The sequence below is a fragment of the Orbicella franksi genome, chromosome 4, assembly GCF_964199315.1.
Source record: "Orbicella franksi chromosome 4, jaOrbFran1.1, whole genome shotgun sequence".
Classification (NCBI taxonomy): domain Eukaryota; kingdom Metazoa; phylum Cnidaria; class Anthozoa; order Scleractinia; family Merulinidae; genus Orbicella; species Orbicella franksi.
The window spans coordinates 31436955-31448971 of record NC_138148.1 but is presented as its reverse complement, the minus strand read 5'-3'; the positions used below and the strand labels follow the sequence as shown (position 1 = coordinate 31448971).

Genomic DNA, 12017 nt, shown 5'->3' with positions numbered 1-12017 from the left:
TAAAGAGGCTCCAAAATTATGGACGAATCCGAAAGAAACTATGCCGATTTTTTCCTTAGTTTCTTCGAAGATACGCCTGAAACTCCAAATTATGACTGAGTTTAAAATAAAAACCTTTTCCCGAGGGGCCCTTTCTTAGTCTTTGATCGTTAGCTCAGACTCAACGCCGAAATTCGCGAATCTGTGCACGAAGTAACAATTAGCTGTTTATTAGTGTCGAAGGTAATCAGACGATTACTTTGATTTGGTTTTGTTTTTAGTTTATCAATGGTTTGAGATTGGGCGAGTAGTCTAATTAGTTAGTAATTGGTTTGGTTTTGGTTTTGGTTTTGCGACACTCAGTTGAAAACTGCTCCTAATTATGATATGGCTTGCGTTTGTAGCGGATTGGCTCTTTATAGGACTTTATTCTCCTATTTATAGGGCTTATTCTCTCATAATGACCACGGGCCGATTATACGCCCCTGCAAAAACAAAGAAAAAAGCCATAGTAAACAACTTATTAACCTCAAACGTTCGGTCTTTACGGATCGCTCGGTCTATAGGGAAAAGTGGAAGTTTGAGGTTTTCCCATAACGACCTGACTTTCGGTTAATAATAAGGAGTTATTAATACTGAGGAAATGCGCGGTTCATCTAGAGCGGTTTTCCTTTGAGTATCGAAAAGCAAATGGTTTTGCATTACCGGACGCATTACCGCGGTACAGGACTGATTGGCGTAAAAATCCTGCGCCACTTTTTGATCCAATCAGAAGTAAAACCAAAACCAATCGTGACTCTCTCCCGCACGTTTTCCCGCTTTGCGTCAGTTACTTGCATTTGTGATCACTTCGAGTTTTGATTGGTTAACTTGAATGGCTGTGTCCTTTGTGATTGGCTATAATGTTTAATTTAAGTAGTTCCTACGGCGTTTGATTACAGTACAGTCACTTGCTAGTTTAATGGCGCTGATTTGAAATATTCTTAGGGCGAGAAGGGCGAGAAAGGAGATTCTGGAACAAAAGGAGATAAAGGAGATCCAGGAACAAATTGTCAATGCAACTTACAAATAAACAGCTAATGCATCGCTTAAAACCTTTGTTATACCTCCAAACTCAAATACGTTTTCTGATTGGAGGAGAACATGTCACGTGTCGTAGGTCAAAACTCACTAACTCTCTAGGGAAACAACAACTGGAACTTTCGACTCGCTCGTGATCAGGTCGTGCACCTTGAAACCGAGGCAAATTTGTTGTGCCAGCTGCCGTCAGCCGAATAATTTTTTCTCAGTTTTTTCTATTTTTGAGTTGGGAGGTGTAACAAAGCACTTAATGACTGACCCCACAGGAAACAGTGAGTTTTGTTTTCCCTTGACCTTAGTGAGAGCCTCAGAGAAACAAAACTCACTGTTTCCCGCGAGGCCAGTCATTAATTGCTTAGTGTTTTCCGCCTGTGAAAATCATCATCAATTCTGTGTTCTGTATTTTTTTTTTACTTAGTTTGATCTAAATAATTTAATCGATAGCTAACATTTAATTTCTTGTCTCTGATTTTATGCTAACACAGGATCCAAACAAACCTTCTGCTCACATTGAAGCTGTCAATAACGGAAACACGAATTATGCCCCCAACAAAGATACTTTAATTATTCTTGTTAATTTATTTTTGACGGAATGTGGTATGGATCTAAAAGTCTGTTGTTAGCTTTAATAGATAATAACAAATAAACTAGATCGTTTTTCATTTAAGTGTCGAAAAGTAATTGGTTTTGCTTTACTACGCTACACCATTGGCTTTAAAAAATCGCGCCACTTTTTCATCCAATCAAAGGTAAAACCAAAACCAATCGTGAATCGTGCGCACACGTTTTCCCGCGCTTTGCGTCAGCTGTACGTAATTACTTCGAGTCTGTATCTTTTGTGATCTTCAGAGTGATTACTTTGGCTTTGGTTTTACGACACTCAACTGAAAACCGCTCTATAACAGAATCAAAGTACAGCAAGGTGAACTACCACTGTTGTCTGTGAACGTGTCCATTTAACAACAGGAACAGGGGCACCAAACCGATCGAATCGGTAAATTATCTGTTCGAAAATACCTTTAGATTAAAGCGCAAGTTCCTCTAGAATGAATCAAGAGACAAAAATGTTATAGCACGGCCGAAAATTAACCTACAGACTTTTAAACGCACTCTAGATAGCCTAAAACAGCGTTTTAAAGCAACTGTCGTTGGGTGCCTCCCGTTGAAATGACGCCTTGCTATTAAATTTTCTTCTAGTGATAAAGGACTGGTCTGTCAGTACCACAAACAGCCACTTAACAGGTGGAATGACATACCACGACGGAAAACTGACTGTGCCCACCCCTGGATGGTACAACATCTACACACAACTTTTCTATCAGTCCAGTGGGAGAGTCGATGTTCGTGTAAACAACAATGTCGTTGCTATGATACAACCAATGAGTTCAGGCTATGGTACTCTGTACGCTGGAGGGGTGTTCAACCTCAAGGCTGGTGACGTCATCTCGTTGGAAGTGATATACTTCATCAAAATATACATGGCTACTGTTCACAGCTATTTTGGGGCGTTTTTGATATGAGTTTCATTCATTGAAAGTTCAGTGTCGTGAAACTTAATACACCATATCATCGCTAAGTAACAGATACAAAGCCCCGTTTTTTCGCTAGTTCTAGTTACATTACTCTAAAAATAATCTCAGTTGTTATAAATAGCTAAAATTTATCATTTAATTTAATGATTTAACAGATCAATAAATGAAAGGATGGTCCTTGATGTTTGTGGATTACTGATTTAATGTGGACAACGAGCTGATCAACTAGCGCATGAAAACACTGTAAGAGTAAATGTCTGTAATCAGTTTTCATCTGAAGATGCTCTTCTATTGAAAGAAGTTCTTAAACCCCACATTATGTTCAAAAACTTCCAGTCAGGTTCGCGCAACTTCATATCTGAAATTTCACTTCTTTCCGTATATTCCCGCAATTTTTCTGTCTGCTACGCAGTTACAACAATTTTAAGAATTAACAAAAATGTATTTTTTGGTACAAGTGCTAACAGTTTGGCAGTGGCATTGTCATTGGTCCAATACTATTTTCTGAGTTCGAGTTTTAAAAGAAACGCTAACACAGTCAGAGGAGAATCCGATAGACAGGATTGGGCACACATTGCACGTCAACTGAACTTGGTGATCTTAAGGTAAAGTATATATTTCTTTACATCTTTGTTTAAAGTCTTCAGACTCGGAGTATGCTATTGACAAAACAAAAACATACATTATGACTGAAAGTAGAATTCCGAAAATCGAAGAGGGACTTCAAACATTTGACTTTGTTTCAAGGTGGTGGCCATCAGCTACATTTGCACTCTGTCTGGGAGGGGTGAAGAGAGGGTCCACGGCAAGTCTGCCATGCATTTCATAAAGCTTCTATGCCTGTACAAGGTGAATTGATCTATAGTTTAATAGTGATAATAATAATAATAATAATAATAACAATAATAATAATCATGTGTCGATTATACTTTTCATATATTTCTCTGGCGTTATGACGGAATATAGGATGACTTTTCCAATATGGAGATTTTATTGCCGTCATATAACGTTGTAATCAAGAGAGAACAAACGTAGTTTGCAGGAACAAGCTCCAGAGTATTTTACTAAAGACATACTGATAGAGCGCTTTTCAATTGAGCGTCGTAAAACCAAAACTAAACCAATTACTTACCAATTAGACTACTCAGCCAATCTCAAACCGCAGCAAAACCAAAACCAAAACCAAAGCAATTGTCCAATTACTTTCGAAACTCAATTGAAAACAGCTCTATCACCGATCAGGGTGTGTAACAACAACAAAATTCCAGGAAGGGGGCGGGGAACATTTAACGGTACGGTCGGGGGTGTATAAACTTGCGTACATCCCAGGGAAAAAGGAAACATTTGGCTTTCATTTTTATTTGAAAATCCTAACTAAAAGCGAAACAGGAATGTGCAGCTTAGATTGTGCTCAGCAGCTCCCAAAAACACATGGCATATTCGTTCGATAGTAAGTGAAATCACAGTTTAATGGCCGCCATCTTTTTCATTTCAAGTCTGAACATCACGTTGAGTTCAAGTCTGAATTTTACGGTAAATCTTCGAATCTTCGAATCTTAAGTTGGAAACTTAAAGGTCACATAAGTCATCATCATGGTTCACTTTATGATTTCGAGAAAGTATGTTTCTTTTACTGTAGAAGAGTGAACCCCAGCGAGGCATCATTTTTTACAGGATAAGACAGCTTTTAGACCGTGTCATCTCTCTAGGTTTTTCTTCAAGGTCTTCCAGGATTGTGTCATTGTTTCGAGCGAAAATTCTCGGTCCTAATGAATGTCTCTTTAAAGAAAACCTCTTGTCCTCGGTCGGAAATACAGACGCTTTTCGCATCTGTACAGGTTTGTACTTTCCTTGAATCAACTTTTCCTTTAATTCAGTTCGAAGAACTTCACCATCTGCAGTTTTTGGAAGCGTGGGTATAAACACCACACCCCCGCGCAGTTTTTTGTGAGGAGCAGCATTTTCGTCCACGTATTGCATGACCTCAATCTCAGTTAAATCTTCTTCGTTTTCTCCGACAATGTACGCCATTGGCAGTTCACCGACCTCGGGGTCTGGGATCCCGATAACTGCGGCATCCTTGATGGCCGGGTGGGCCCTGAGGAGAGATTCGAGTTCTGACGGAGAGACCTGATGATAAAAAGAGAGCTCATTTATGCAAACAATTTAAAAGTGATTGTAAACTTAGTGCAAAGCTGTGCAAATCTTGAAGAATCGGCCGAAATTCTACGACCTTCTTAGCCCCTGGAAAAAATTTATTTCACCGAGCGTAAGTTTAAGCAACAGGGCACTTTCTCCGTGTTTTCCTAGCCTCATCTAAACACGAGGGGGGTTCGGAGAAATCGAGTCAGTTATGCAAACCCGAGACGCAGTCGAGGGTTGTGTTTAGATGAGGCTATGTAAACACGGAAAAAGTACTCTACTGCTTTTATGAATATTTCTCAAAATACGCGCGAATCTAATATAACTCTGATATAAACGACCAATGAGCGCGTGCGCGGTAACTCAGTTGTTTTATAATACTGATCACATAGTTTAATACATACAAGAAATAACCGACAGGTAAATCAACTGTAAAGCGAGATAAGACAGTGTTTTTCCCTTCAGGACATTAATTATGGACATTATGGACTTGGTCACCCTACATAGCCGAGTCATTTGGGACTATTTAGTGACGTCATCCACTAACCTGATGACCTTTGAACTTAATCACATTTTTTAAAATGTCTACAATAAAAAAGTGTTCGTCGTCATCGTAGTAGCCAATATCACCGGTGTGAAGCCAGCCTGAGTGGTCGATCATCTGATCTGATGCGTCCTGGTTGTTCAAGTAACCTGAGAGAAAAAACGGAGCTGCTGGTAAAGATAGCATTCTTGAACTTAAAGATAAACCCATATAAAACCCATTTAAAAGCAATGTTTATGCATGGAACGGGTAATAGAGGTTTTGCATGGCAGCGAAAATAGATTCTTTTTCCTATGGGGAAAAAATGTTCTTTGTAATGCAAAACATTTTCATTGCTCCTGCCATGCAACATGGCTGCCGTGCAAAACCTCTGTTGGCTGTTCTCGTGATCAGTACAACCATAGTCTGTGTCAAGTGATCCAAACCATTGGAGCTTAAGCTTTTGCCGGTTTCTGAAGCATTAAGCGACTAGAGTACTTCAATTTGCCTCTGAATGGGATGCTTGTCCATTGCTGGATTACCCCCAGCAATAAATTAATTCATCGGTTTGAGGTGGAGAGGCACTGTGCGAGCAAAGCGTCTTGCCCAAGAACACAACGCATTGACCCTGGACCACTCACCCCACTCCACTCAATCACGTTTTCTAAATCCTTTTTATGATAGCCTAATATAGGGTATGAATTGGAATGATTTATGGCGGTTGTGAATTACGCGTTGTACGGCCTACTGTAGGAACACACCTTTCATCACTGTTGGTCCTCTGACCCAGATCTCTCCGCGTGCACCAGCCCCAAGCACCTCTCCAGTAGATACTTCACACACCTTGATAAGGAAATAACAGATCATGACAAATATGCAACCTAAATTTTATATATTTTTTAATATTATCACGCTCCTGTTTATCCCAAAATTGACCGTGTTAAATAGTTGTCCCTGGTTCCTGTAAGGGCGGGGTCTTTTTTAGTTAGGGCACTGCAAACGTTCTGGGCCACGCAATGGTTTTGCCAAAAACCCAACAAGTACAGAATTTATTTTATCAAAAAAGCGTCTGGCCGCCTGTAAAAGACCATTTAAAAAGTATAAGAAACGCGGGAAGCTTAAAAACGGGTAATTGCGCGGGACCCTCACGTAATGCGTCGAACAAGCATGAATAAACAAAAAGAGGTCAAAACGTGATAAGATTCAGTGCATCGCAGGGTTTTGGGGGATTCGCTACGATATCTCTTTGGTGACCTTCATAAAAGGTTTTTTCAAGCCATCATTTCCTTAACTACACCAGCTTGAAAATTTGTGTCCTTTCCCTACCACCCTACGAGTCCACCACTGTACCTTGCATTCCAGGTTGGGTAAAAGCACACCAACCGATCCATGTTTGGTGTCTACCGGAGGCGTCACGTGACTCGTTCCAGTAATTTCTGTCATGCCATAACCTGTTGAATTATTTAATCTTTTAAACTCCAATTTCAAAATACATATTCTTCTTACTGAATACAAAACATTTTCGTTACTGTTAGTTCTGCGTTTTTGGTGGCTGATCGAAATAACACTCCCCAGTCAATATCACCTTCGACATCGATCTCTCTTATGTGTCGTGCGATCTTGGGAAGGTGGAGCCAATTTAAGGCTCTGGTAGCTTCGTTCATTCTGCATCGTTTTTACGCAGTACACTCTACTACTGGCCGAGAGAAAAGAGACGGACTTGACATGGGGCGGGGCACAACATACCACGAAGCACTGGTTCCGCTGAAAGCAGGTCGTTGACGCCTTATGTCCCACCCGGATTGAAGAGCACTAAGTAATAAAGTAACACTCCACCAATGATCATATACAGAATCGTTCCTATACTTTCTTATTCAGTTTCGTTCATATTCTGCTGTCTGTCAGCAACATTTCATCCGTCTTCCTCCTAAAGAAGCAACTTTAAACGTAATTTTACTTCCTGGGGAATAACAGTGGGAAATAACAGACATACACACATCTCTCTGCCTCGCGTAAATGTTTTCAAAAAGTTTTATCCAGCCTCAATTTTTAACCACAAACATATCCAGAATAAACTTCTACTTTCCGCGACTGAGTAATCTTATAGCCACACCGATAATAATAAGAAATCTGTAAGACGTTACCTGAAATTGGTTAAGTATACTTCTAATGGGAACACGGTTAATTAATTATGCTGGTTAAATGGAGTTGATGTTTCCACATCCGACAACCACGATCGTATTTATCTTTAGATTGGAAACCCTTCTCGTTTGAAAGCTGACTGTCTACACTTTGCCTCACTTGACATATCAGTGTGTCCTCACCCTTAGCAAAAACTCCGAACTCGTCGCCCAACGACGGTAATTTTTGTAGTGGTGCAAGCTAAGCACTATCCCCAGCAGGAGCGGATCCAGGATTTTTCTTAGGAGGGGTGCCCCACTAAGGAATGGGGTAGCTAACTGGTGAGGTATACGAAGAAGAAGGCTTCATCTCAGGGGGGTGCGGCACAACATACCACGAGGGGGGTAGATTTTTGTTCATGGGAGGTGCGCAGGACTTAAAAAATATCAAAAGTAATTTTTCAGTTCTTGAGCCTTCAATGTCTTATAAACGTCGCGCGCCCGGCACTTGACTAACATTACAAGAAATACACTTGGATAACAAAGTCCACTGTTAACTTCATTAATTGGATGATTCACTTACACTGACTGATTCTTCTCAGTTGAGGCAGTCGTTTTTTAACATTTCTTGACGTCTCCGAGCCTAACACTGATGCACATGACATCACTTCGACCAGTGACGTCAGATTGAAATTATCGACCGCTGGATTGTTGGACAGCAGATGCACTACTGAGGCCTCTGAGATGAGATGTGTCACCTACAACAGAGATTAAAGGAATATTCAACTTCTCATGATTTCGGGGGATAGGCCAGATGTACCGGCTTTTTCGTGCAGTACTTCTCATGTCACTGATCAAAAGAAGATCAAGGTAAGCACGTTGATCTTTTCTTGCACGGATACAATAAGGAGCCATTACTTCATTTAGTTCAGTTCCTTTCATTTGTTTGTTTGTTTGCTTAACTACTTATTTTCCTCTTTTACTCCACGGCTATACGTGGTGTCGAGAAGACTCGCACACTCGAAGAATCGAAGTCACTGGGTCTTAAGCCAGGTTCATGTTGTTCTTGCATATAACAACATAAAAACATGTAAAAGGCTTTTTGTCACTCATTTTGTCCCTCTTTTTGTCCCTCTTTTTGTCCCTCTTTTTGTCACTCTTTTTGTCACTCGCCTTTTTCATTGGGTGATGAGCTTACCCCTCGGCGGCAGTATCTGTGATGGATCATATGACCCTGACCTCCAAACTTTCCAAAACGTAACAAAAAGTCCTGCTTACCTTGTAATCTTGTAATAAAGGAAACAATTTGTTTTGATCAAATCTTGGCATCGAAATCAAGATACTTCCGTGACGTAAAGCAAGAGACAGGACAGCGATCATGCCAAAAGTTCGGTGAAATGGTATAACGGAGAAGATCGTAGATTTTTGTTCAGAAGCTTTTTCCTTCAAGTCCAAAAACCCGTTAGCGCTCACAATGCAACCCAGGGCGACCAAGTTATAGTGTGTTAGCATAACACCCCGGGGCAGGCCACCAGCTCCACTTGAAAACGGTAAAATCGCCAAGTCATCTCTTGGGTGAAATGTTATGAGGGGAAATCCAGACCCGTCGTCCTTGAAAAGGACTGAGACCGAGTCACAATCATCATCGTCCTGGTCGTCCCCAATGACAAACACGTGCTCCATTACCAGTTTCCTCGCGGCTTCTTCTGCCCGATGTGCCAACTGGTGAACAGTAAAAACGCACTTTGCATTGGCTTCTTTCAGCTGATTGGTGAGTTCGTCGCTCGTGAAGAGTGGATTGACACCGGTCACGACACCGCCCATCTGAAGAGCTCCGAGGAAAACAATAGCATACTCAGGAACATTTGGAGCAAATATGGCGATTACATCTCCTTTCTTGATTCCTCTTTTGCTCAGCGCCGAAGCGAGCTTTATGCTTAAATCCTTCACTTGAGAAAATGTATATTTGCGTTTAGTCGAGCTGCAGACCTAAGAAACATCAGAACCTTAGAAGACCTTCCTTATGATCAAGGGAAAGGCGCGGTGGCATAGCTAGTGTCCGAGGCGAGGTCTGGGATTTAGTCACTGTGTCTACTCGTACTCCCACAGTTCATTCCAACTTCGTTCCCAGGGACTCTCATTTTCCCTCCCTAGTTCGAGAGATTCATTCAACTAATCTGCCAACCTGGCAAGCCTGCTAAGGGAGATAAGGGCGTTTACAAACGTTTAGGATTGTTCATAGTTGACTTTGTAACTCTTTTTCAAAGCCCTAGACTGTATGCATAAACTGCATGTATAATTAGCAAGGATTATTGTTCCCCTGTGTGAAGGTGATATTGGCACGCGTATTAACTTTTTGGTTTTGTTAAAAACTGTTAGCATGACAGAAAGAAAACTCCTTTGATTATAGACAGACCGAGAGACTACAATAACGATCTGTTCGGAGGTGATCCAGCGAGAGGCTAAATCGTGATTTAAATAAAGTTGATCTGGGTGAAAAACCATTGAAAATTTTATTAAAACTGTCGCGTGAACAGACTTGTGGGCGACTTCGTGACAACTTTTCGTCACACTCTGACGCGCCAAGACCCATCCTGTTTACAGCAAATTTCCGGCCTTATGCAAATCAAGGGAAAAAAAAAACATATTAGTTTAGCATTTTGCTTGCGTTGGAAACTTCCGCTTACTTGCCAAGAATGCTCAAACAATCTCTTTGATGTTGTTGTTACTTCTGGCCATGGTTAAATGTTCACCCCTGACTATAGGTTGTAACTGGAAGCCTTGAAACTCAGTTCTAAATTTAGTACAGAGAACTTTGAAACAAACGGAGCGGATATAATTTAACTGATTAACTTTCTACATTTCTATGGTGATAATTCTTTTCTCTCCAGTACAGAATTCACGTACACGATTTCCCTGTTTGCTCGGTAGGTACCGATTTTCTACACAGACAAGTGCATGATACCACAGTTTACTATAACTCCTCGCTAATGGTGTTCAGGTGCGCCAGCTTAACCTCATTGAAACCTTAGCTCGAAGAAATTACTTCGTGAGTGTCAATAATTATTGATATTTCATGCTTGTAAATTACTCACGATTGCTGTGCGATGTTCATATTCCTTGAAGTCTTGGAATACGAATTCCGGCCAGGAGAGATTTTCTGGGATTAACACCTCCGGCTGTTTGCTTTTTACTGCCATGATTCAGGAACAGAATTCGAGGAGACGGTATATCGCGCCATAAACAAGCGCCTTGCGAAATCATCTGACTGTTTGCGGATTTAATTACTGCATCAATAAGCTTACAGCTTGAGGCAAATTACAACAGATATTTACATTCCTTCATTATTTGCATGATAAGTATTAATTATCATTATTAATTATACTGGATAAGGGTTGAGCCAAATATTTTATCAAAATTTATTAAAATTGCTTTATAAACTGAGAGTTTGATAACTTCACTAATTATATCACTAGGAAAACTAGGCTAGCTACAAAATAAAACACTCGGTGAAATCGCTTAGATATCTCTCCAGAAATTCGGACAAAAAAACATTCCAAACACCCGACTTTTTCTCTAATATCCCGCTGTTTTTATTTAAAACAAATACCATTATTTCGACCCTTTGTTTCTTAAGATACCTCTAAGGAAACACTTTATTGAATTGAGAAAAGCAGTTTTGAAACCAAACTGGTAATATCCCGAACAAATCAGTCGCATTCTTGTTAAATATGTAAAATTTTTTCAACAATCCAGGAGGCTTCTAAATTAAATATCTCAACAAATATCCCAAACTATTTTTACCGAATGCAACAATATACACTTTGTCATGTGACTCTGTCAATCAGGAAATAAATGGCGTTGTTTGAAATTCAAAGCATATCAATGGTCTTAAAAAAAGATAACAAAATAAAATTAGAAACATTGCAGATTTTTTTCTTGTGCAAGGACAAATCCCAAGGAAACCACGGCATTTTGAGTCATAACCATTTAGCTCCATTTACTTAGTATAAACTATCCATGCTATCTGTATTCTAAGCCAACTCAACTCAAGCGGTATTAATTTTAGCAGAGAAACCAGAAACTGCAAGGGACCGCATACGAAAAACGCTGCTAACGTAGAATCTACAAGAGATCTCAGCCAAAAAATATAATGACAAACGGTAGACTGCAACGTTGATGCTACACGAAAGACGTTTCGAGACACCAACATGACAAGAACCGATAAAGCAGGATCGCAACAGTGGACAGCTGTTTCGTCCTCCGTGGGACTCGTCATCACTGTGTAGCGAAGATATGTAATGCCAGCCCAAGAGCCAACGCACATAAATTGCAAAATGACCCGTTCACTGTATCAAGTTCCGTACTTTGAACTCACTTGCGCCCCGAAACACGCGCTGCCACATAATTTTAGCAGGCTGTGCAGTAGAAAACGGCCCTTATATTTGACCAATCACAGCGCGGAAGTAACTGGAAGATATGGTAATAACACAAACTTAAATCTTTCCACCAAAAAGAAGATATATTTAATATTTAGTGTGTAAATATCACCTTTTGGGTTTGGAATGTTATTGTACTTTGGCGGGTCCACAGGGCGAGTCAGTGCTGCACACTAAAATGTGTTAATAAGAGATTTATTAT

At 40.3% G+C, this 12017-nt stretch overlaps 1 protein-coding gene across 1 annotated transcript; it reads right to left on the bottom strand.

Annotated features, from left to right (window-relative positions):
• Positions 1 to 3163: 3163 nt before the first annotated feature.
• Positions 3164 to 10644, bottom strand: LOC145483972 (uncharacterized). The gene is made up of 7 exons (XM_081462560.1): positions 10472 to 10644; positions 8655 to 9365; positions 7960 to 8134; positions 6607 to 6707; positions 6018 to 6099; positions 5281 to 5426; positions 3164 to 4721 (listed from the first exon to the last, which is right to left on the bottom strand). Exons 1-7 carry the CDS (start codon positions 10574 to 10576, stop codon positions 4260 to 4262), a joined length of 1782 nt encoding a protein of 593 aa, XP_081318686.1. The 5' UTR covers positions 10577 to 10644; the 3' UTR covers positions 3164 to 4259.
• Positions 10645 to 12017: the final 1373 nt, after the last annotated feature.